Source organism: Trichechus manatus, unplaced genomic scaffold (assembly GCF_000243295.1).
Source record: "Trichechus manatus latirostris isolate Lorelei unplaced genomic scaffold, TriManLat1.0 scaffold00030, whole genome shotgun sequence".
In the NCBI taxonomy this organism is placed as follows: domain Eukaryota; kingdom Metazoa; phylum Chordata; class Mammalia; order Sirenia; family Trichechidae; genus Trichechus; species Trichechus manatus.
In genome coordinates this window covers 18676419-18703962 of record NW_004443966.1, presented here as the reverse complement: position 1 = coordinate 18703962, position 27544 = coordinate 18676419, and the positions used below count along the sequence as shown (strand labels likewise).

General features: G+C 38.1%; 1 protein-coding gene across 1 annotated transcript in view; it reads right to left on the bottom strand.

Moving 5' to 3' along the window:
- Window positions 1–27544, bottom strand: part of NEO1 (neogenin 1) — a 216027-nt gene that overhangs the window by 65632 nt on the left and 122851 nt on the right. The window contains exon 8 of the mRNA XM_023729866.1: window positions 472–691. Within this exon, the coding sequence (XP_023585634.1) occupies window positions 472–691 (220 nt within the window). The remainder of the gene's footprint in view (window positions 1–471; window positions 692–27544) is intronic.

The window sequence follows — 27544 nt, the reverse complement described above, 5'->3', positions numbered from 1 at the left end:
ACTGTCTTCCATCATCAAGGAGACTCTCTGGAGCTCAGCAGCCCACACTCACATAAGGGTGCAGGCAAATATTCACTTAAGTTTACTTTAATACGTTAACAGTCTACCTTGAGCTCTAGAATCTGAAAGTTCTAAGTAAACCGTATTGTGTAGGCTGTTGAGAAAAAAGGGTAGCCCTGGTTACATTTTAATACTTTCACCTAAATAGCTGTTATCCTTAGCTTTGCTCCCCGCTCCCATCTACATACTCCCCAAGTCATCTCAGAAAGGCTGGAAAGAATACCAGCAACTTCTCAGTCTGTTCTGGAATTTTCTTTGATGACCTAAAATGAGGGAAGATGCACCTCGGTTAGTGATATTTTTGGAATGAAAACTGGTACACATCCTGTACAACAAAGAGCCAGGGTGAGCATGACCAGGCTGGGGTGGACTAAGATGCAGCCAATTGGCTCCGGACACACAGGCACTTACCTAGCAATCCCTTCCTTGGTGTAGAAGACAGCGTAGGTAAGGTTGTCTCCATGAGGATCTGATGCAGGTGTCCGCCATGTCAATTTGATAAAGCGGGTAGAGACCAGGGAGGCCACGACATCCCGAGGAGCTGAAGGCAGTGGTCCCGTTGTGGCTGGTGCTAGATGGTCAGTAGTGGCACTGGTCAGTGAAGTGGGAGGTAATGTTGGGATGGCAACATCTTGTCATGTGCAAACATTGGGGAATATGAAGGGCAAACCACGACGGTTTTAAAAAAGAGAACAGAAAAAACAAAAAACAAATAAAACCACGATGGGAAATAAAATAAAATGAACGAACATAAAAAAGGCCATTAAACTGAAGGCTACCATGCAGGCTAGGGGTAACTACCAAAAACTAATGGGCACTATTCAAGACACATCACTGTAGAGCAAGCAGACTTTCTGATCACTGTAATGGTAGTGGGCAAGGGAGGGGGTGGGAAGGTGTGATGGCTGAGAATAAAACATCTCACAGAAGGACACAGCAGTGCCCAGGTGATTTTTATAATCCTGACAGCAGCATGCAGTATCTGTCAAGCTGCATATGAAAGTTTCATATATGATACAAAAGATAAAACCAAACCCATTGCTGTCACATCGATACCAACTCATAGCGACCCTACAGGACAGAGGAGAACTGTCCCGAAGGTTTCCAAGGAGTGGCCGGTGGATTTGAACTGCCTAACTTTTGGTTAGCAGCTGAACGCTTAACCACTGGGTCACCAGGGCTCCCATATAGGATAAGACCTCAATATTTTCTTCTACTTTATCAGAGTATGAAATAATGTGCGTAGTATGGATGAGCCTAGTTACAATCACCATAGGTCCGAGACTATAGTGACCTCACTGCAGAGCTCTGTGTCTTCAACTCTGTAGACAGGCTTAGATAACAGGGCTTTAACAGTCACATCGTCAATTTTAGTCTAACATTAAACTCTGTTCTCTAATATCCAGGGAAGTTTACCAACCTTTCTCACTTCACTCAGTTATCCTTCATTTGCCACCTTATTAATTCATTTAACTATGACAGTATAAAATCTTGAATCTAAAATTCAAAAGCTACAAAAAAACAATATGCAGGTTGTTTATCTGTTTATGATCCTCACTGCAATGTATATTAAAACAGCTTGCAGCCCTCAGGGACTGTACGGGATAGATGAAGCAAGAGTGAGCAAAACTTTACTATCCGAAAGCCTCTGTTTGTACAGCTATCATCATGGGTGACTTTATCACCTCCTAAGTCTGCTTTAGGGTCGCTATGAGTCAGAATCAACTCGACGACCATGTGTTTGGCTTTGGGGTTTTTTTAAAGGCAGCTCAGTCTATCGTTGGACAATTCCAATTCTGGAACTGAGCCACAAAGTACAAATTTAATCTCACATTTTTGAACTAAAGGGGTTCATAAGAATTGCATTGTCATAACCTTGACAGGCAAATTAGTAGGAAAGAGGCAGAGAGGAAAACATGAAAATTCCAGGCCTAGTGCTAGATGATCAGTAGTGGCACTACTGTGGCCAGGAAGTGATTTCTGCATACTGATTCTAAATCTTGTTGAACTAATTTATTAGTTCTAATAGTTTTTTAGTGGATTCCTTAGGGTTTTCTATATACAAGTTAAGGAGCACAATCCTCCAGATTGCCAAGTCTGCCCAACACTTCAGAAACCAGCTGCAAGCTTAGGGGTTCCCATGATACCCTCATTTCTGACCGCTGGCTCCCACTATTCCCTTGCGTTCAATAATTCACACAGGACAAGGTCTAGGAAGGTCCCCAATGCATGGAGCTTCCATGTCCTGAAAAACGGACGGGTTACCCTTCCAAGCACCGATGTTTTTCACTAACCAGAAAGTTCATGGAGATTCAGTGTGCAGAGTTTCTGCTGGGTCTCACTACACGGCATGACTGCTGTGAATCATTGCCCACGTGGTTGAATCCAACCTCTAGCTCCCTCCACTGAGGTGAGGTTGGGCTTACAACATCTGGTGAATCTTCTGGCCTTACCAGTCCCTACCTAACTGTTACCTCATTAGCATAACTTGTGAGATAGGTATGGTCTAGAGCCCCTCCATGAATAACAAAGACTCTAATCACTAGGGAAATTCCAAGGTTTTAGAGGTTACCTCTCAGGAATAAAGAACAAAAGCCAGTTTCTTTAATTAATTATAAACCCCACAACAAGATCATGTCATCTATAAACAGAGACAGTTTTACTGACAGTTTCTTAAAAAGTAGAATATAAACTTAGCATATGACCCAGCAATTCTACTCCCAGGAATCCACCCAAAAGAAATAAAAACAAATATCTACACAAAGACATGCATAAGAGCACTCACAGTAGCAATTATTCAGAATTGCCAAAATCTGGAAAAAATCCAAATGTCTATTAACTGGTAAGTGGATAAATAAAAGTATAAAACCAAAAAACCAAACCAACTGCCATTAAGTCAATTCTGACTCGTAGTGATCCTATAGGACAGAGTAGAACTGCCCCATAGGGTTTCCAAGGAGCGGCTGGTGGATTTGAACTGCCGACCTTTTGGTTAGCAGCCGAACTCTTAACCACTGTGCCACTAGGGCCCCAAAATAAAACTATGTGCATCCATATAATGGAATATATTCAGCAATAAAAAGAAACAAAATACTGATACATGCTACAGTGATCTCAAAAAATTATGCTAAATACACCTGAGCTCAGCACAACTTGACCAAGGCAAGGTCATGGAAGCTTCACAGACACATCCAAACTCCCAGAGGAACCGAATTACTGGGCTGAGGGCTGGGGACCACGGTCTCGGCGGACAACTAGCTCAATTGGCATAACATAGTTTATAAAGAAAATGTTCTACATCCTACTTTGGTGAGTAGCATCTGAGGTCTTAAAAGCCTGTGAGCGGCCATCTAAGATACTCCACTGGTCCCACCCTGTTGGAAGCAAGGGAGAATGAAGAAAACCAAAGACATAAAGGAAAGATTAGTCCAAAGGACTAACGGACCACAACTACCACAGCCTCCACCAGAATGAGTCCAGCACAACTAGATGGTACCCAGCTACCACCACCGACAGGGATCACAATAGAGGGTCCCGGACGGAACTGGACAAAAAAGTAGAACAAACTTCTAACTCACAAAAAAAGACTAGACTTACTGGTTTGACAGAGACTGGAGAAACCCTGAGAGTACAGCCCCCGGACATCCTTTTAATTTAGCACTGAAGTCACTCCTGAGGTTTACCCTTCAGCCAAAGATTAGACAGGCCTATAAAAAAGGGGCGGGGGGAAGTTAAATGAGAACACCAGCCCAAGGGCAAGGACAAGAGGGCAGGAGGGGACAGTAAAGCTGGTAACTGGGAACCCAAGGTCGAAAAGGGGAGAGTGTTGACGTGTCAGGGGAGAGTGCTGACATGTCGTGGGGTTGGCAACCAATGTTACAAAACAATATGTGTATTAACTGTTTAATAAGAAACTAATTTGCTCTGTAAACCTTCATCTAACGTACAATAAAAAAAAATTATGCTAAATGAAAGAAGCCAGTCACAAAAGACTGTATATGATTCCCCCTATATAAAATGACTACAAAAGGTATTTTTATAAAGATAGAAAGCAAATCATCGATTACCTGGGGCTAGGGTGGGAGTGGGTACTGACTACAAATAGGCACAAGGGAATGTACTGAGGTGGTGGAAGATGTTGTAAAACTGTACTGTGGTGATGATTACATAGCTCTATAAATTTACTAAAAATCACTAATTGTACACTTACAGTGGGTCAATTTTACGGTATGTAAATCACACTTCAATAAAGCTGTTAAAAAAAATGAGAGAAATGGCTTGGACTGGTTAGTTGAAACTATTAAATGCATTTTTTTCTAATGTAAAACTGCAATAGTTAACAGAGTCCAAAGATATTTCTTTTGCTCAAAACACCTGAGCTCAAAATCAACCTATCTGAAGTCTTCACAAAATAAAAATGTTCAGAATTTACTCAAAGATTTTACAAATGCCAATTAATTATGAAGTGGCCCAAAGCGTAAATTAAATACACAGATCTGTAGGCCAGATATAGTAAAATTTTTGATTCTTTGGGGGCGGAGGGTCTGATTAGGTTAAGAGCTATGCTAGTTACAGTTAGCTTCCTTCCCTTCTGCCACCAATCTTTCTGCCACCAGAGTTCACTCCTAAAATAAAGACCTGATCATGTCACTCTTATGCTCCAAAACTACCTACAAAGTAAAGTCCAAACACCTCAGCATAGTGTTCAAGATCCTCCAAACACTGGTCCTATCCTAGCTTTCCAGCCTTACTTACTGGATATGCTGTGCTCTGAATTTGCCTGGTTACTGAACAAGAATGGACTTCCCAGCTTCTCTACCTTTGTTTACATCACTATTTAGAGCAATAACACCATGGTAAACCTGACTCAATTCAAAGGCAACTGTGAAATTTGCACATGAAAATCGGCTCTGGAATCCCTCTACTGCTTCAAGACTTACTCAAGTGCCACCTTCTCCATGAAATCTTCGTTTTTCTCAGTTGTAATTCAATGCTCTACCCTATGTGATACTACAGCACTTTTGTTGTACTTCCTAGCACTTATATTATTTCTCTTATAATAGGAGAGAGAGAATGTGTGTGTGTGTGCGCGTGCGTGTGTATCCTTATTAAACCAGAAGCTCTTTGAGAAAAGGTATGAGACGTCAAAAACACTGTTAGCTTCAACCTGCTGGCTCAGATTCTTGGCAGCAGTGTCACACTGGCACTGCCACTGAAACATAATGATCTCAACAGACTCCTAAGTAGGACTAACAGAAATAATCTGTGTAAGATTCTGAAGAAAGATTACGATTCTCCTAATCTAACTTTAAGATAATTGAACGCGTCATCAGAGCCACTCTTCATTTTTTGAGAATTCACTTTCAAAATCCAACTACACTATAATTGACGACTCTAGCTTTAATGACACATTAGATTTGTGGTTGACAAAGTGAAACTTGTAGTAGTTTACAATGAGAAGTTTAACCAATATATCCATGCAATTGAAACAGCTTCTGAAGGTACAGATACATTTAATTCCATGCTGGGCATATTGCCCTTGGTTAAGTGGATCCAGTTATCCTAATTCAATACCGACTCACATCATCCAAGTGAGCTGTGAGCAGGCACATTTAAGTTTTCTTTATGAAAACCAAATTCTGTTCCTTTTTCATAATCTTCTTTTGAAAACAGATTAGTTTTGAAACTTCTTTCAAAAGTTTCTGTACTCCATTGAAAAGTAAGCAAGTGTCATGGAAAATTTTCTATCTCACCAGTCTTTCATTTCCTCATGTAAAGAATTCTATCAAATTGGTTATTTCCCATGAATGTATTCAGTCACATAGAACATTACTTTTGGAAGATGTTAATATAATAGGTATACAACAATAGGTTAGAATCAAATTTGGAAGACTGTGGAGATTGGCCAGGCATACATGTTAAGGACCCCTAGTAATTCTAGTTTAATTTGTTAACCTAGCACTTCCCACTCTTATTTGATCATGGAATCTCTTTTTCCCCCTAATAGTAATCCAGTTTGGTGAACCCTAGATTAAATGATATCTAAGGTATTACGTGGTTAAAAAACTTTATGATTCTACACTTCCCCCTAAAATTGACAGCAAAACAAGGACGTCTTCAGTATGGATTATACCTCAACATACAGAAAACAAAAATCCTTACAACTGGACCAATAAGCAACATCATGATACATGGAGAAAATATCACAGCTAAGGATTTCATTTAACTTGAACCCACAATCAACGGCCATGGAAGCAGCAGTCAAAAAATTAAACCACCTATTGCACTCGGCAAATCTGCTGCAAAATGTCTCTTTAAAATGTTAAAAAGCAAAGATGTTACTTTGAGGACTAAGGTGCACCTGACCTAAGACATGGTATTTTCAATCACCTCATATACATGTGAAAGCTGGACAATGAATAAGGAAGACCAAAGAAGAACTGATGCATTTGAATTATGATGTTGAAGAAGAATATAGAATATACCATGGACTGCCAGAAAAATGAACAAATCTGTCTTGGAAGAAGTACAGCCAGAGTGCTCCTTAAAAGTGAGAATGGCAAGACTTTGTCTCATGTACTTTGGACACGTTATCAGGAGGGACCAGTCCCTGGAGAAGGACATCATGCTTGGTAAAGTAGAGGGTCCATGAAAAAGAGGAAGACCCTCAACGAGACGGGCCGACACAGTGGCTGCAACAATGGGCTCAACTGCAACGATGTGAGGATGGCGCAGGACCAGGCAGTATTTCGTTCTGTTGTACACAGGGTCAGTATGTGTCAGAACCAACTCAATGGCACCTAACAACAACAACAATTCCATTTGGTTTAGGGTACATGTAGGGAAGGAATGGGAGATAGGGCTAGAAAGGTATTTTGGTTGTATGTATGTGTATGTGTGTGTTGGAGAGCAGCTTTGGAGGGTGCCCTAAATACTACGCTAAAAAGTCTGAATATTATTTGGTAAGTAACATGTTTCTGAGTAAAGTGATATGATTAAAGCAGAGCAGTAGGAATACTGGAGCCCTGATGGTATAATGGTTAAGAGCTTGGCTGCTAATCAAAAGGTCAGCAGTTCGAATCTACCAGCTGCTCCTTGGAAACCCTATGGGGCAGTTCTACTCTGTTCTATAGGGTCGCTATGAGTTGGAATCGACTTGATGTCAACAGGTTAGTAGGAAGATTAATTTGATGGAGATGCAAAAAACAGGGTAGAGTTAAAGAGACAGAAAACAGGGAGACTGATTTGGAGGTAACTGCAGAATGAGGTTCTGAGGGCCTAAAGTTGGGCAGTAGGGTATGAGGAAAAGGAATAGATTTGTGAAGACTGGGAAGTTAGAATCAATACAGCTTGGGAGTTGGAGGTACAGCATAATGGGGAGATTTGAGTCAAGCCTGAATCCAAGCTTTTTAAACCTGGGAGATCAATGGAATCCCTGGAGTTGAGTATAAAGTATAAGCATTATAACCATGGAACTGTTATAATGTTATAGTTAGCAGTTATAAATGTGGATCAGAATTTGACTCGCAGATTAGAAAGTCACCTATAAAGAGTTGTTAGTTGCAGCTGGAAGAGTAGATCTAGGATGGGTGAGCAGAAAAACAAATGCTGAGATATGGGTGAAAGTCTGCCTGAAAGGGCTGGAAGGAAGAGACTCTAACAGAAGCTGAGAATGAACAGGGTGAGAGAAAAGCCAAGATAATGCAATGTCAACTGAGGTAATTTTAAAAGATGATAGGAGAAAATGATTAAGAATATAAAACACTGATTATAAGACAACAAAGCTAAGAAGTGAGATCAATTCAATGATTTGTATTAAATGGGTGACCTATCAAACACCAGTAGTGTTATGGATATGTAAGTCAATAGTGCAAATAGATAAAAAGATGTAAGACTTTGAGCTTCTGAGAAGCTTGTCAATAAAAAAAGCTAGAAGAACAGTTCCAAGGGGCAGAGAAAAGTGTGAGTAAAGGCTTCTTTGGAATAATGGAAGTCTTAATATGTTTATAACCTAAGAGGATTGAGAAGTAAAGATGCAAGAGGGAGAGAGAACTGGTAAAATTAGGGTAAGTGGGAGGGGACAGGATCCAGAGCATAGTTAGAGGTTTAGTCTTAGAAACACACAGGATTATCACTACCTGTGAGATGGGAGAGATGGGAGAGGAGGAGGAAGAGATGAAAAATTTTAAAGGTGAGTGAAGGGTCTAGAGATATATTTAAAAAAAATTATGGAAAACATTAAACATGCACAAAAGTAGAGAGAACAGTATAATGAATACCCACATACCCACCACAAAGCTACACGATACACATGGCCTTTCTTATTTCATCACCCTCCCACTTTCCTGCCCCTACCACACTGGATTCCAGATTGTTTTGAAGTAAGCCCTAAAAAAAACTTCAGGATATAAAAATATCTCTGAATATCTTCAAGGACTTAAAAATAATCACAGTATCATTATCATACCTTAAAAAATGAACAATAATTCTTCAGTATCATCAGATAGCTAGTCAGTGCTTAAATTTCCATGTTGTTTCTCTCTAAGTCAGTTTATTTGAATCAGAATCCAAACAAGGTCCACAAACTGTATTTGACTGATACATCCTTTAAGTCTGTTTTAGTCTATAAACTTCATCTCCCTCATTTTTTTTTTTTCTCCTTGCACTTTATTTGTTAAAGTGATAGACATTTTGAGGTGGAGAAGGAGGCTGCAGAAACTGATAAGAGGTTTGACTTTTTTCAATGACCTGTGAAGCAAAGCCATCCAAAGACTTAAAAAACAAAAACAAAAACAAAAACAAAAAAAAACATCGTCATTGAGTTGATCCCAACTCATATAGCGACCCTACAGGACAGAGTAGAACTGTCTCATAGCGTTTCTAAGACTGTAATGTTTACGGAAGCAGACTGTCACATCTTTCTCCTAAAAGCAGCTAGTGAGTTTGATCGCCGACCTTTCGGTTAGCAGCCAAGCACTGCGACCACTGCGCCACCAGGGCTCCTCAAAGACTATAGAGACACAGGCAATTAGGATTTGGAGCCTGAGGGAATAGAAAAAAGTTTACAATATTAGAGATAAAAAGAGATGATTATAACTATACTTAAATAGGATATCTGAGAGTCCAGATGACATGGGGAAGCATATATTTTTATGGCCCTAGATAACAATTTTGATCTCCCTCCCCCATACTGAGCTGACAGCTGAAGAAAGCGAATAGTAGCAGAAGTGTCATAGATTTGGGCATTGGCATGATCAAAGAGGTCAAGAGGTTCAGCACATGGTGAATACAGAGGTAGATAAAACTGTAAGGGGGCTGATGAATTCAGGACTATAAAGGGATAAAGAGAATGAAGATCTTGCTACAGAAGAAGAAGAGATTCTTTAAGTGTCAAGGAGGAAGAGGTAGAAGACTATGATTATAGAGGATTTCTGTGTAGAAGAGGAGGGGGAGAATAGTTTCAAGCAAACGTACTATGATAGTGGGTAAGATACTGGGTAGATGAAGCAGAATGTACATTGGTGTCCAGGAACTGAGATGTCAATGTGGTCAAGCTGAAATCACAGAAGACAGCGCTGGTGAACAGAATGGAGAGAAGACAAGCCACAGGGTGACTGAAACCATTAAAGAAGGTAGGAAAGTATCCTGTAGGTTGAAATATGGCAGCAATGAGAACATGAACAAACTGAACAAACCTTAATAATGTGAGGCTAGTTGTTTGCGAAGCCCTGGTGGTGCAGTGGTTAAAGCATTCAGCTGCTAACCAAAAGGTCAGCAGTTCAAACACACCAGGTGCTCCTTGGGAGAAAGATGTAGCAGTCTGCTTCCATAAAGATTACAGCCTTGGAAACCCTATGAGGCAGTTCTACTCTGTCCTGTAGGGTCGCTATGAGTCGGAATTGACTTGACGGCAACGGATTTTAGTTTTAGACTTCTGAAATGCCCTGAGATCCACCATGAAAAGAAATCTAGAAGGAAGGACACTGAGTCCAAACCAACAAACAGCACAGGAGCCCTTTTAAAACAGACTCTGCCTGAAAACTTCAATGGTTGCTCACTCCTCTAAGCAGTCTATTTCTTACTTTTAAATTAACAATTACAAGATAATACGCTTGTTATAAAAATAATCCATACAGTACAGATGTATTCAAAGCACAAGGATTCAAGTTCCCCTTTTCATCATCTCCAAAATCCTACTGTTAACAGTTTGTGTATAGCCTTCCAAATATTTTTTTTCTTTTCAGTTATACACTTACATGCACAAATAAATGAGAATGGAATGACAAGACACATGTTGATCTGCAAACTCCCATACGACTTAAATATGTCTGTAAGAGCTTCCCATGTCAGTATATGTACAAACTTCAATATTCGCAATTACTGCATCACACTGCATAAATATAGATCTATCACAATTCATTTAATCACTCCCTTGATGATTACATTTAGCTGCTTCCAATACTTACTTTTTTTTTTTGAGGGGGGGAGCTACTACAAGCAGTGTTTCTATGAATGTTCTTATACAGGAATCTTTGTGTACACATGTAAATATTTCTGTAGGATGAATTCCTAGAAGTAAAAATGCTGAGCCAAAGGTATGCCTACTTGAAAGTTTGAGAGATGCTGCCAAATAATCTTCTGAAAGGCTATTTGGACTTCAGTTTTAGGATGGAAAGCCAAACACATTTCTGTGTCTGCCACTTTAAAAATACCCCTAAACAATAAACAGGAACACAAGCTCCATTTTGGATGACAATAAGAAATATCTCTGATCACCCAAAATATATGAAGAAAGAAGGTGGAAGAAGAAAAGTAAATTATTTAACGGAGCAGAGTTAATCTAACTACCTCCAGAGGGACAGATGGATGAGACTCAGCTCAACTGACCTCATAGAATTGGTAGCACTTCAGGGATAATATGAGAATAGGAAGTCCCACTCTGTCCTATAAGGTCCCTATGAGTCAGAATCGACTTGACGGCAATGGTTCCCTCCCCCCCCCCACATTTAATGGTGGGTAATGATGAAGTCTAACCTGTACTCTGGATCTCTGAACGAAAGGAAAATTGCTCTAAGACCACAGGAAACACTTCTAATCTCAGCCAATTTTTTGGGAATGGATCTAGGAATAAGCAAGCTGAAGAGTATCACCACTTCAAGAGCAAAAACAAAAAATAGCTCTCCTATTGATAAGTGGGGGTACCATATTCTTGTAAAAACTCAGCTCACAATTTCTCAACTATTCAATAATTTCTTTTTCTCCATCTCGTCTTACCTTACACTTTAAGTTCGATTTGCAAAAAAAAAAAAAAAAAAGACTTAGTGAAAGCACCCTGGCGTTTCAGACAGCATCTACAAAGCAACATCATCACAAGGCCAGTAGGCCAAAGAGATAAGCTACCTTTATAATCATCACTGGAAAGTCAACCAGAATTGCTATAGGTATTGGGGAAAGTTGTCCCATTCTGAAATTATCATAAAAAATATATGTATGAATGTCCAAGTATGTCAGTATTCACGCTTAAAATTTCTCTACTGGGTCCTACTTCATGATTCTGATAGAGAAGCTCATTTTTCCCCATTGCAAACAGCTCAAAGAAAGCAATCAAGAAATCTTGAGAAACACAGAAAAACAACAAGAGTTCAATAAAGCAACTGTTCCCTCAGATTAAAGACATTCAAATGAAGCATTTACACTCAACAGGGAAACAACAATTACACTAGGCTATTAATCATAGCACTTTATTAAAAATAAAAACACTAACAGAATGTGAGAAGAGCTGTATATTATTTGCTCCTGAGAGTAATTTGTAACATATAGAAGCCACTGAAAACTATGTGGCAGTCGCAACGAGTTTAGACTGTATACTGGTTGTTCCCAACGGCGTCTCTCAACAGATTAAGCATATTTCATGAAGACACATAAGAAAAAGATATATATTTCCACCACCCCTTCTCAAACTAGTATAAACTCACCAATATGTCCAAATTTAAAAATAATGACACTGAATTAAAGAAAATTAAAGCAGAGGAATAATGCTACACGATGGTGATGATTTAGGCTTAGCATCCTCTTATAACTGTTACAATCTGGTTTATAAACATTCTGCTTTCAGGAGACTCATTCAAACAAACAGCTAGAGCTCACTGTCTATGCCTTATCCCACTCTGCTCGATGCCCACAACAGCTGCCATGGGAGTTGTTGGGAAAAATCGTAAGATTTTTATAGATTCTGTGGGTTCAAATTATAGGTAGGAAAGAAGCTTTAGAAAACAAAGAGGCAGATCTTAGTTTAAAATAAGGAATAATTTTTTAAAATTTAAAATTCTATTCAACAGTAGAATAACATATCTTGTGAGAAAGAGAATGTCCTATTGCTAAAGACGGTAAGGGTTACTGTAAAGTTAATGACTGCATAGGGGAAGAGTCTAGGATTTTTCTGAAATAGACAAAAATAAATCCCAAGGATTCCATGTTTAACATTTAAAAAACAAAAAACAAAAAAAAACCCAAACCCACTGCTGTTGAGTTGATTCCAACTCATAGTGACCCTACAGGACAGAGCAGAACTGACCCACAGGGTTCCCAAGGCTGCAAATCTTTGCGGAAGCAGACTGCCACATCTCTCTCTCACAGAGCACCTGGCAGGTTCAAAATGCTGACCTTTCTGTTTGCAGCTGAGCACTTAACTGCTGTGCCACCAGGGCTCCTTTTTAACATATCATTTGCTTGAAAGGGCACAGATCTCACTGTTACTGTTTGAGAAGAAAGCTCCTGTACAATCAATTTACTTTGTGAAACTGCAACACGAATTTTAAGACTTGATAGATAAGCTGTTTTCCTTCCGAGTTGGTGACAGAAACAATTATTTATTTGCTGCCTACTTTTGATTTGGGAATCATCTTCCACATTACAATTCGTATTATGTATCTGTAAAAAGAAGAAATCAAAATAATATTTAACATGTGAATGACTCCCAAATATCCTGAATTGCCTTGAAATATTCATGGAAATTCATATACCTTCACTGATGCCAGTATAATGAAGAGCTCCTATCTAATTTAGTTCTCCAAGTATTTGCCATTTCCTGGATATTCATAAATATTAATCTCAATAGCAGGATGAAAACAGATATGCTCAAGTTCTCCACTCATATTTAAATAAAATCCACACAAATATTTACAATAAATAAGCAACTCTGATGTAGAAACTGATTTAAATAGTTGTATTTATAAATTAAAAACAAATTAAAGAAATACAGTTATTATTTATTAAATAATATTTATTGAAAAGGTACATATCGTGCAATGCTAAGATTTTAAAGATAAATGAGACAGAAATTCTTCTCTCAGTGATCTTACAACTTAATAGGGAATAAATGGTATGTATTAAATGACTATACTACACGTAATGTAGAAAGTGTTAGAATGGAGGTCATATAATTGTAAAAGAAGGGGAAAAGGGAGAGATTTCTTTCCACTGGAAAATCACCAAGAGCATCTTCGTTGAGGCAACATTTAAAACTGGGCCTTGAAAGATATACAGCATTTAGTCCTAGTGGAAGGGAATGGCATCTTATGGGCAAAACAACTTAAATGGTAAAGTGTAAGGTAAATGAGGAACTAAAGTTAATTGAGTTAAGTGAACAAGAAATGGATTCTTAAACAGTATGCTAGCTAAAAAACAATGAAACTTTATATGAGGGCAGATAATGTATTTCCAGATAGGTAAAGTTTAGAAAAATTTAGTCACACCATTTCTTTGAGAAATATACTACAATGTATCCAAAAAAACCCAAACCCACTGCCGTGGAGTCGATTCTGACCTATAGCAACCCTACAGGACAGAACAGAACTGCTCCATAGGTTTCTAAGGAGCTGCTGGTGGATTTGACCTGCTGACCTTTGTGGTTATCAGCTGTATCACTTAACCACTACACCACCAGGGCTCCACTATAAAGTATACTCTAGCAAAATAAATTAAAAACAACAAATCCAAGAATGTAGAAATTGTAGCCCAGAGAATATAGTTCGGGGGGAAGACACAGTATATAAGCAAGATGGTACTGAACACATGATGAAATTTTTTAATTATCTGCTGAGGGGAAAGAGGTCATGATTGATCCTAAGTGTTGCTAGAAAAAATATGGCTAAATATGTGTGTCAAATTTTTAAGGGTTACCATTTGATAAAAAGAAACAAATTAAGATGGTAGGATTCAGCAAAGACGGTAAGCATAAATCTGTCTGCAGTAGAAAACCCTAAAACAAAAGGACACGAACAACTTTGAAAATAAAAGAAGATATGTATCAAGCAATGCTATTAAAAAGAAAGTAGGTACAGTATTATCAGTATCAGGCAAAACAGAATTAAAGGCAACAAGCATCAACCAGGGCAAAATGAATGTTTCCTGCTGATAAAATGAATACCATGTTTTCTTGATTCTAAGATGCACTTTTTCACATTTTAACATCCCTGAAATCAGGATGCATTTTATAATCCATGTGCCTTAGATTTGATGAACACAGTAATCCACCAAGAAGATAAGTCATAACTCTTAATGCATTAACAACACAGCTTCTAAAGATAAAGCAATAATAGTTAAAAATACAAGAACTGAACAAATCTACAATCATACTTTCTTAGAAACTGACAGATTAAGTAAACAAACATTAAGTACGGCTATAAAGGATTTTAGGAGCTCTGGTGGAACAGTGGTTAAAACACTTGGCTGCTAACCGAAAAGTCGGTAGTTCAAACCCACCAGCTCCTCCGTGGGAGAAAGATGTAGCAGTCTGCTTTCGTAAAGATTTACAGCCTTGGAAACCCTATGGGGCAGTTCTACTCTGTCCTACATGGTTGATGAGTTGGAATCGATGCAATGGCAGTGGGTTTGCATATAAAGGATTTTAATAGCACAATTAACAGGTTTGATCTAATACATAATTACAAACCATAATATCTAACAAACGTTTAACACCATAGCCCCCTCCAAAAAACCAAACCCATTGCCATCAAGTTGATTCCAACTCATAGTGACCCTGCAGGACAGAGTAGAACTGTCTCATGGGGTTTCCAAGGAGTAGCTGGTGGATTCAAACTGCCAACCTTTTGGTTAGCAGCCGAGCTCTTCACCCCTGTGCCACCAGGGTTCCGTCACCAAAAAACTAACCAGGCATTAGATCACAAGAAGAATCTCAAAATTCCAATGAATTGGGAAATGAGATAATCTGCTGAAAGTAAGGGAATTCTAGGTTTGAGGAACATGAAGGTTTAAAATAACAGATATACAGGGAAGGAAAGGGAATACACCAGAGAAACCTAATAGGATTACCCAGCAGTCAGAGGCCCAACTGAAGTTGTGACTTATGAACATGGTACCTGTCTGCCTAGTTGTGTGAGAGTAACATACTCCTAAATGAAATAATTCAAAGCTACTCAAATACTTGAAATGCCCATCAGCATTGTTGGTGGATAGCTAGGCCACTGGTTGGGGCAAAATGCAATGTGAAACTTGGACTCAGGAACAACTTTGTCTAGGCTATGTATTTTAAGTATTCAAACAATTGCAATGCAAGGGAATAAGAGATACAGGTGAGTGATCCTACAGACTTTAGAGCTCCACCCCTGAGGAATTAAGTCCCAAAGGTAGAGAAGAACTAATGTGATAATATGGGAACACACCCTATTACGGAGTTTTTCAGTCTGTGTGAGAATGTTCTGATAAGCAGCAGTTGCTGCAATGAATTGCTGGTTTAAACAAGTGACTTATGCAAACAACTGAAGGAAATTATAAAATAAAATGAACATAAAATACTCCTCCCATTCTTATGTGCAGGAGAGATGTTTCAATTTTAAGGAAGTCATCTGACTCTTTCCTGTCATCAAAAGCACTCATTAAAAAAGGTGTGCCAGATGTTAATGACGCATCTACCACAGCAGTGAGTCCAGTAAAAAGAAAGCCTTCTCTCCTTTCATCCTAAACCAAAATGCTATCTCCTAAATAGATTTCAACATCCCAGAGGAAAGAAGGCAGACAAAATATGTAATGGTATTTTTGTTCATCACCCATTTAGGCCAATAAAAGGAGAAAACTGACTTTGTTCCAAAGTGCTTAGTGATTTACATTAACTCTGATCATAACCAATTGTCTAAGATGTAGCCAAGGGAGAAATAGCATTAGGAGTTTTAAAAGATTCAGAAGTCCAAATTCTAGCCGTTTTTATTACCTCAGATTTTATAAAAAGTAATAGAATCCGAGTAGTCTCTAATCAAGATCTTTAACAGAACTAAACTTCTAAACAAACTACAACTACTCCGATTTGTAAAGGAATGCAAACTAAAGAGGAACTCTAAAAATTATCAAACTGGAATCCACATACAAAGCCTCTCACATTCATTTTATCATCTGGGGTCTACAATGCTCAGGTGGATACTCAGTAAGTGGAAATTCAGAGAATAATTCTGGTTGTTTTTTAAGATATGCCTATAGCTAAAGATATTAGGACAATATTACAGCAGTTATGAGGCAGTATTATTGAAAACACTAGTACCAAAGAAAAACACTTCTCAAAAATGCATATAAAATTATACTGTACTTTTTTATTTCTGATGATCTCTTAAATATGCACCAATTGGGAGATACTGTCAGCGCTAACTACACTACCTACAGTGAAAGTACACTCATCCAGCATGGAAACTATAGGACATCAAGTATATAAGCAGCCAGATTGTCAGTGATGTTTTTTAGACTCAAGTGAGACTCTGCCAAATATGACATTATTGTATAATTTAGCATCTTTTAAATATAGCTACCAATTAAAAAATATTCAGACATACTATCCTCCTTCTGGTGTTTTAGCACTGCATAATGGATTCTTTCTTTAAAACAAAATAATAGCATCAAATGCAAATTCAAGCTTGCTCTCTGTTAATCTCTAAATCCATCTTTGTGTCCAGAAGGGCTATTTTTAGGACTTCTACTTTACTGCCACCCATCAAAAATTGTAAGGAGGCACTAAGTTATTAGGTGGCTCTCACAAGTTCCAGTCTTAAAAGTCATGACTTCTGGCAAGAATGAAACAAACTCATCATACTTCAATTACATTCCACCTCTTCAAAGCTGTCTAAAAACAGAGCATTTACTATAGCACAACTCAATAGTAATGGGGGCAAACTCTCTTAACCTAAGCAGACTCTGATCATAACCTTAGATTTACACAGAGAATCCCTCTGTTTTATTTATTTTGTTGTTGAGGATATATACAGCAAAACATACACCAATTCAACAGTTTCCACATGTATCATTTTGTGACACTGATTACATTCTTTGAGTTGTATAACCATTCTCACCCTCTTTTCTTCTTCCATTAACATAAAGTCATTGTCCCTTAAGGTTTCCATCTAATCTTTCAAGTTGCTGTTGTCAATCTGATGTCATAAGGTACTTCTTAAAAGAGCATAATGCCCAAGGCAGGTATTCTCTATTAGTTAAGCTAAACTATTATTTGGTTTTAAGACTTCAGGGAATATTTTTGGTGTAAGGCTTAAAGATTATCTCAAGGCAAGTTTCAGGGGTTCATTCAACCTTCATGGCTCCAGGAAGTCTGGAGTCCATGATATTCTGAAATTCTGATTTGCATTTTCTCCCTTTTCATCAGGATTCTTCTATGGAATCTTTGATCAAAATGTTCAGTGATGGTAGCCAGGCACGATCCAGTTCTTCTGTTCTCATGGCAAAGCAGGAGTTGTTCATGGAGACAATTAGCCACACATTCAATACCCTCCTTCTGTTCCTGACTCTCCTTCTTCTATTGCTCCAGGTAAACAGAGACCAACTGTTGTCCCTTGGATTCCTGCTTGTAAGCTTTTAAGACCCCAGGCACTAAGCAATGAACGAGGAGATAGAACAGAGGCACTAAACATGTTTCTAGGCCAATTAACTGGCATGTCCCATGAAACCATGACCCTAAACCTCCAAACCAAGAACCAAATCCCGTGAGGTTTATGGTTGTCATACATAAGCAGCCTCAGCAGCTACTCTTTCCCTTTTCTTTGTCATTGTTATAAATATATCTATCACACAACTTTTGTCAATTCAACTTTTTACAAGTGTATAACTTATTGACAGCAATTATAACTGGCTGTGCAACTCCACCCTTAATCAGTGTGATATTTCCATCACCATTAACCCCTCCATCTCCCCCTCCCTCCCACCCCTGGTTAAGCACTAACAGACTTTGTTCTCTATATACATTTGCCTTTTCTTGTCTTTTTATGTAAGTGAGGCCATACAATATTTGACCTTTTGGAATTGACTTATTTCACTCAGCATAATGTCTTCTAGCTCCATCCATACTGTAGCATGTATCAAGACTTCATTTCTCCTACTGGCTGAGCAGTATTCCGCTGTATGTATGTACCACATATTTATTTATTCACCTGTTGATGGGCATTTAGGTTTTTTCTCTTTTGGCTACTATGAATAGTGCTGCAATGAACATTGGTGTACAAGTTTGTTTGAGTCTCTGCTTTCTAGTCTTTTGGGTAAATACCTAAGAGTGAAATTGCTGGGTTATATGGTAGTTCTATTTTTAGTTTTTTGAGGAAGTGCCATACTGTTTTACACTGCTGTACCATTTTGCAGTCCCAACAGCAATGGGGAAGGGTTCCAATTTCCCCACATCCTCGCCAACATTTGTTATTTTGTTTTTGTTTTTTTTTAATCTTACCATCCTAGTGGGAGTTAAATGGTATTTTACTTCATTGTGGTTTTGATTTGCATCTCTCTGATGGCTAATGATGCTGAGCATCTTTCCATGTGTTTGGTGGCCATTTGAATATCCTCTGGTGAAATGTCTATTCAAGTCCTTTGCCCATTTTATGATTGGGTTGTCTTTTTGTTAAGTTGTCGAAGTTTTATAAATATTTTGGTTATTAGGTCCTGTTGGATATATGGTTTCTGAAGATATTCTCCCAGTCAGTAGCTTATCTTTTCACTTTTTTAGTAAAGTCTTTAGATGAGCAAAACTTTTAAATTTTTATGAGGTCTCATTTATTTACTTCATATTTTGCTGTTTGTGCTTTTGCTATTATATTAGATAATCCATTGTTAAAAGCTAGGCCTGACAGTGTTGCCCCTGCTTGTTCTTCTAAGAATTTTATGGTTTTAGTTTGCACATTTAGGTCCTTAATCCATTTTGAATTTGTTTTTGTGTGGTGTGAGGCACGTATCCTGTTTCATTTTTCTGCATGTAGAAATCCAATTTTCCCAGCACCATTTATTGAAGAGACTCTTCTTTCCCCATCAAACGGAGTTAGCGCCCTTGTCAAAAATCAGCTGACCATCGATGTGTGGGTTTATTTCTGGACTGTCAATTCTATTCCACTGGTCTATGTGTCTATTGTTATACCAGTACCAGGCTGTTCTGATTACTGTAGCTGTACAGTATGTTTTAAAATCAGAAGTGTGAGTCCTCCTACTTTGTTCTTCTCTTTCATTGCTTTAGCTATTCAGGGCGTCTTGCCATTCTGTACAAAGTTGAGGAATGATTTTTCTTTCTGCAAAGGCTGTTGGAATTTTGATCAGGATTGCGTTGAACTATAGATCACTTTGGGCAGTATTGACATCTTAACAAAATTAAGTCTTCCAATCCATGAACATGGACTATCTTTGCATTTATTTAAGTCTTCTTTAACCTCTTTCAGAAGTGTTTTATAGTTTTCATTGTATAAATCCTTCATGTCTCTGGTTATATTTATTCTAGGTATTTTATTCTCTTAGATGTTACTGTAAATGGAACTGTTTCCCTAACTTCTCTTTCATATTTCTCATTGCTGGTGTATAGACACCCAAGTGATTTTTGTTTGTTGACCTTGTACCCTGCGACTTTGCTAAATTCCTCTATTAGCTCTAGAAGTTTTCTTGTGGCCTCTTTGAGCTTTTCTATATACAGGATCATATCATCCACGAATAGAGATAATTTTACTTCTTCTTTCCCAATCTGGTATCTTTCATTTCTTTTTCTTGTCTTACTGTTCTGGCTAGGACTTCTAATACAATGCTAAACAGAAGTGGTGAAAGGAGGCACCCTTGTCTTATTCCCGATTTCAAGGGCAAAGCTCTCAGTCTTTCACCATTAAGTATTATGTTGAATGTTGGCTTTTCATATATGCCCTGAAAGATATTGAGGAATTTTCCTTCTACTCCAATCTTTTTTAGGGTTTTCATCAAGAAACGGTGTTGGATTTTATCAAGTGCTTTTTCTGCATCCACAGAGATGATCATGTGGTTCTTTTCGTTTGTTCTAATGACGTGGTGTATTACGTTGATCGATTTTCTAATGCTGAACCATCCCTGCATTCCTGGAGTAAATTCTGCTTGGTCACTGTCTTAGTTATCTAGTGCTGCTATAACAGAAATACCACAAGCGGATGGCTTTGACAGAAATTTATTCTCTCACAGTTTAGGGGGCTAGAAATCTGAATTCAGGGTGCCAGCTCTAGGGGTAGGCTTTCTCTGTCGGCTCTGGGGGAAGGTCCTTGTCTCCTTTCAACATCTGTGGGCCCAGGATTCCTTGGAGATCTACATGTGTCTTGGCATCAATCTTTCCCTGAGTCTAGGAGGTTCTCACCACAGAAACCCCAGGTCCAAAGGATGCTCCACTCCCAGCTCTTCTTTCTTGGTAGTAGTCAGGTCCTTTCTCTCTGCTCACTTCTCTCTCCTTTTATCTCTTGTAAGATAAAAGGTGATGCAGGCCACACCCCAGGGAAACTCCCTTTCCATCGGATCAGAGCTGTGACCTGAGTAAGGCTACTGCAACCCACCCTGATCCCCTTGTAATTGACAGGCTGATCACATCATGGGGGATGATTACATAATTATGTAACTGCCAAACAAGTGAGAATCATGGCCCAGCCAAGATGACATACAGTTTTGGGGGACACAATTCATTCCATGACAGTCATGGTGTATAACACTTTTAATATGCTGTTGGATTCTGTTCGCCAGTATTTTGCTGAGGATTTTTGCATTTATATTCATAAGAGATACTGGCCTGTAGTTTTCTTTTCTTGTGGTGTCTTTGTCTGGTTTGGGTAATAGGGTCATGTTTGCTTCATAGAATGAATTAGGGAATATTCCCACCTTCTCTATCTTTCCAAAGAGTTTAAATGGTACTGGTGTCAAGTCTTCTCTAAATGTTTAGTAGAATTCCTCAGTGAAGTCATCTGGTCCAGGACTTTTTTTAGGGGGTTGACAGATTTTTCATCACTGATTCAATCTCTTCACTTGTTATGGGTCTGTTGAGACTTTCCATTTCCTCGAGTCAGTTTGAGTAGGTTGTGTGCTTCTAAGGATTTGTCCATTTCGTCTAGATTATCCAGCTTGTTGCCATTTTATTTATTTCTACTCTGATCTTTTGTTATTTCCGTTCTTCTAGTAAGTTTGGGCTTAGTTTGTTCTTCTCTTTCTAGTTCCTAGCATTGTTGAGTTTAGGCTGCTGATTTGAAATCTTTCTTCTCTCTTCACGTAGGCATTTGTTGCCATAAGTTTCCCTCTGAGTACTGCCTTCACTGCATCCCACAAGTTTTGGTATGCTGTACTTTCATCTTCATTTGACTCTGAGAAATCTGTGAAATCTGTAATTTTTCTTTTGATTTCTTCCTTGACTCATTGGTAGTTTAACAGTGTGTTGTTTCATTTCCATTATGTTTGTGTATTTTCCAGGGTTTTTTCTGTTACTGATTTCTAGCTTCACTTCATTGTGGTCAGACAGCATACTTTGTATGATTTCAATCTTTTAATTTATCGAGACTTGCTTGTGACCTAACATGTGGTCTGTCCTGGAGAAGGACCCATATGCACTGGAGTAAAATGTGTATTGTACTGTTTTCGGGTGGTGTGTTCTATATATGTCTATTAAGTCTAGTTGGTTTATAGTGTCATTCAGGTCCTCTGTTCCTTTGTTGATCTTCTTTCTAGATGTTCTGTCCAATACTGAAAGTGGTATACTGAAATCTCCAACTATTACTGTAGTACTGTTTCTCCCTTCAATTCTATCAGTGTTTGTTTTATATATTTAGGTGCCCCAATGTTGAGTGCATGTATATTTATGATTGTTAAATCTTCTTAATTGGCCCTTTTATCACTATATAATATCCATCTTTATCTCTTCTGACAGAGTTTGAATTAAAGTCTACTTTGATACTAAGATTGCCATCCCAGCTCTCTTTTGGATATTATTTGCATGGAATAGTTCTTCCATCCTTTCATTTTCAACCTAGTTTTGTCCTTGGGTTTAACATGTGTTTCTTGTAAACAGCATACAGTTGGATCATGTTTTTTATAATCTATTCTGCCACTCTCTGCCTTTTGATTGACATATTTAGTCCATTTTCATTTACAGTAATTACTCATTAGAAGTGACTTACTTCTGCCATTTTGTTATTTTTTTTCATGTCTTATGCCTTCTTTGTCCTTTAATACTACTCACTTCTGTGTTTTGTTTGTTTATCGTAGTGAACCTTTCCTTTTGTGTTTTGTTTGTTTATTGTAGTGAGGCTTTCCTTTTGTTTATCTTTTTAAATATATTTTCTTAGTGGTTACCATGAATATTATATTTAACAGCTTGTATTTATAACATTCTAGGGTAAGTTGGCACCAACTTAACTTTAGTAACATACAAGAAATTCTGTATCTGTACCATCCCTCTCCCTTCTTTTGTTATCATTACCTCTCTATATTTCACGTGCCCTGTAACAATTTTATACTTGCTTTTTACATATTTGTTATTTAAAAAGATGAAGAATAAATCATTTAGAATATTCAAGCATGAATAATTTATTACTAGCCCTTATACTTACTTGCCTACGCATCTCCCTTTGTTAGGGATATTTCTTTTTATGTATAGCTTTGCATTATGCACTACCTTCTAGTCTTTTCCCATCCAGCTACGGAACTCCCATTAGTAATTTCTGTAGGGCCAGTCTGGTAGATATGAACTCTCTCAGCTTCTGCTTTATTCTGAGAATGTTTTAATTTCATCCTCATTCTTGAAGGATGGTTTCACTAGGTATAATATTCTTGGTTAACATTTTTCTTTTCTTTCCAGCATTTTAAATATATCATTCCATTGCCTTCTAACCTCCCATGTTTCTGAAGAGAAATTTGCATTTAATCTACTGGGGATCCTTTGTATGTGACTGCTTCTCTCTCACTGCTTTCAGTATTCTTTCTTTAATCTTTGAGAGCTTAACTATAGTGTATCTTGTTGTAGATCTCTTAGAGTTTATCCTGCTTGGGGTTCTTTGAGCCTCTTGGATTTGTAGATTTGTGTCCTTCACCAAATTGGGGAAATTTTCTGTCATTATTTCTTCAAATATTCTTTCTGTCTCTTTCTGTCTCTCTTCTCCTTCTGGAATTTCCATGATGCATATGTTAGGTCTCTTGTTGTCCCATAATTCCATTAAACTGTGCTCAGCCTTCTTGAGCCTCCGTTCATGTTGCTCTTCAGCATCTGTTAATTTTAACTATTTTATCCTCTAATTTGATGATTCTTTCTTCTGCCTGATTACCGTTGCTGGTAAGTCCTTCTACTGTGTTTCTCATTTTAGTTACTGTCCCCCTTTCAGCTGCAGTTTTTACATCCTAATTTTGTTTGCGGATTGTTTTCCTTATTCTTTTAGCTCTTTGTCTACGTCTTCCCTTAGTTCTTTAATTACGTTTAATGTTATTGTACTATATTCTCCCATTTTTTTCATTATTTGGTCATCCCTAGGTGCACTTTCACTCCCTTTGTCCTGTTTATTTGGACAGGCCATTGCTTCTCTGTTCTGTGTGTCTTGTGATTTTTTTGTTGAGGCACTGGAATTTTCAAGGGTGTTAACTTTCTTAGTTTTCTCCAGTATTTGGTGTTTTTGCCCATACCTACTGTCATGGATTAAATAGCGTCCCCAAAAATTATGTGCCAACTTGACTAGGCCATGATACCCAGTATTGTGCAGTTGTCCTCCATTTTGTGATCAGACGTAATTTTCCTATACATTGTAAATCTTAATCTTCGCCTGTGGTTAATGAGGCAAGATTAGGTTATGTTCAAGAGGATTAGGAAGGGATACAACACCCTTACTCAGGTCATAGTCCTGATCCAACGTAAGGGGAGTTTCCCTGGGGTGTGGCCTGCATCACCTTTTATCTTACAAGAGATAAAAGGAGAGAGAAATGAGCAGAGATAGGGATCTCATACCACCAAGAAAGAAGCACTGGGAGCAGAGCACATCCTTTGGACTCGGAGTCCCTTTGCTGAGAAGCTCCTAGAGCCAGGGAAAGATTGATGACAAGGACCTTCCCCCAGAGCTGACAAAGAGAGAAAGTCTTCCCCTGGAGCAGGCTCCCTGAATTTGAACTTCTAGCCTCCTAAATGTGAGAAAATAAATTTCTGTTTGTTAAAGCTATCCACTTGTGGTATTTCTGTTATAGCAACACTAGATAACTAAGACACCTACCAAACTTAGCAGAAATTATTTTTCCCATTCAAAACTACAGCAGCACTTCTGCATTTAGCACAGCCTGCACTGCAATTATTTAGACTCATAATCTAAAACCTCCGCTGTCTTAGTTACCTAGTGTACCATAACAAAAAAACACAAGTGGGTGGCTTTAAAGAACAGGAAATTTATATGCTCACAATACATAAGGCTACAAGTCTGAACCCAGGGCATGGCTCTAAGGAGAGGTCCTTTCTTGTCAGTAGCCCTGGGAGTTCCTTGGTGTTCCTTGGTGTTCCTTGGTGTCTGTCTTCCTCCTGTGTATGTCTCTGTATCTATTCTACTCTTTTTATAACTCAGACGTTGAAGTTTAAAACCCACCCTACTCTGGTATGGCCTCATCAACATAATAAAAGAAAAACCCTATTTCCAAACAGGATCATATCCACAGGTATGGGGGCCAGGACTTCAAAACATTTTGGGGAGACAAATTCAATCCACAACATTCAGCCTGGCACTGTTTAGATCCTTTCATATTCAATAAACTGGCAGTAACTGAGGTAGCCATGTACTACATTGTCTGTACCCAGATACTTCTGAGAATGAAAGAAAGCACTTTTTGCAACTATGTTGGAAGGACAGGTATAAACCAGGACTGTCTTAGGCACCCAGGATGTGTAGTTATTCTACCAAAATGATATACCTGACTAACCTTGTCAAAAAAGTGTACCCACAGTACTGACTTATAAGAGTGCACTTGAAATTAAAAGAGAACATAAATAATTTTTATCCTGAAAACATTAAACTTGCTGAAGTTGTACAGTAAATTTTGAAACTGAAAACCTGGTTTTTAAAAATATGCATACAGCTAAAAATCTCAGACCTGACTTTGATGACAGATAAGCAATTATGTGATAAATCACTTCACTGAGTCTCCAACTCCGATAGGCTAAATATTCAGATCTCTAATATTTATTTCAGCTAGACACTCTATGATTCTACATTATCTCCCCTATAACCTACAATAGTAGGGTCTCCATTTACACAGTACATGTACTCAATAAAATGTTCATTTAATAAAACAAAACAAACTTATTTTTAATATTTTAATAAACCACATCTAATTGCCTTGGCATCTGTATGACAAGATTCACCTTTGTTGGGGGTGGGGGGTGGTTAACAGGCAATATTTGGAGATAGTTGCCAAATACTCTTAACCTGTTTTTCTCCCACAGCATTTAGTTTCAAGAAATAAAAACTCAAAAAGTTTTAAACTACCCTGAATAAAGTAGAAACCACTATGTATAAACCTGATTTAAATATCCCAGATTTAATTTCCAAGAAATTTTTAACTTGACTTCTCCAATTCCATTCCCCAGATATAACCACCATTAGCAGATTATTATGTAGATTTGTAGACATTGCCTACATATTTATATATATGTATATTTATATCCTTCCTCCTCAGCTTGTGTACAGATGAAGTCAGACTACACATACTTTTCTGCAACTTGCTTTATTAACAGTATATCTTGGATATTTTTCCATACCACTAATACACTGTTGTTACTGATGTTAGCTGCTGTCAAGTCAACCCCTACTGATGGCAACCCCATGCACAATGGAACAAAATGCTGCCTGGTCCTGTGCCATCCCCATAATCGGTTATAGATTAGACCATTGTGATTCATAGGGTTCTCACTGTCTGATTTTCGGAAGTAGATCGTCAGGCCTTTATTCTTAATCTGTCTTAGTCTGGAAGCTCTGCTGAGACCTGTTCAGCATCATAGCAACACACAAGCCTCTACTGACAGACAGGTGGTGACTGCACATGAGGTGTATTGGCCAGAAATCAAACCCTAGTCTCCCACATGGAAGGTGAGAATTCTACCACTGAACAACCACAGCATTTTTTAACAGCTACCTACTCTTCCATTGTATGCATGTACTTAACTAGCCCCTTATGAAGATTATTAAGTAAATATTTGTTGAGCAAAATTGTATTTACCAGTCATTGTGCTAAGCAGTGAGAAAGGAATAACAAAATAACAAAGAAGCGGACATGATTCCCTGCCCTCCATAGTACTTATATTCTATTAACAAAGACAGACCAGACTTTTGCTAGTCTAACATACTAGCAGGATATCCTTAAATAACTGATTAACTGTATCTTCAAGATAAATTACAATGAATAGGATTGTTTGAAGAAAGGGTACATGAATTTTAAATTATTATTTAATTGCATTGCAAAAATTTTACATTTACTACCAAGAATGCAAAAACACAAGTCTCCTCATTCTCTAGTTTGATGAGTATAGAGCTATTAAGAAAAAATAAGACTAATCTGTAAGTACTGACAAGTCTACAGAGTACTATTTAGTGAAGTCACAGAAAAAAAAAATGATTTCATTTATGCAAATAAAAAGTTCATATGAGAATGTGTGAATACATACATGTAAGCATAAAATGGAGCCCTGGTGGTGCAGTGATTAAGAGCTTGGCTGACAAGAACTAGATAGTGCCCGGCTACCACCAATGACTGCCCTGACAGGAACACAACAGAGAGTCCCAGACAGAGTGGGAGAAAAGCATGGAGCAGAACTGAAATTCACGTAAAAAGACCAGACTTAATGGTCTGACAGAGACTGGAGAAACCTCCGAAACTACGGCCCACGGACGCTCTGTTAACCCAGAACTAAAACCATTCCCAAAGCCCACTTTTCAGACAAAGATTGGACTGGACTATAAAACATAATACTTGTGAAGAATGTGCTTCTTAGTTCAACCAGATACAGGAGACCAGATGGGCGGCTCCTGTCCAGAGGCAGGATGAGAAGGCAGGAAGGGACAGGAACTGGTTGAATGGACACAAATAAGAAACCCGGGGTAGAAAGGGGGAGTGTGCTGTCACATTGTGGGGATTGCAACTAATGTCACAAAACAATATGTGTATAAATTTTTGAATGAGAAATTAACTTGAGCTGTAAACTTTCACCTAA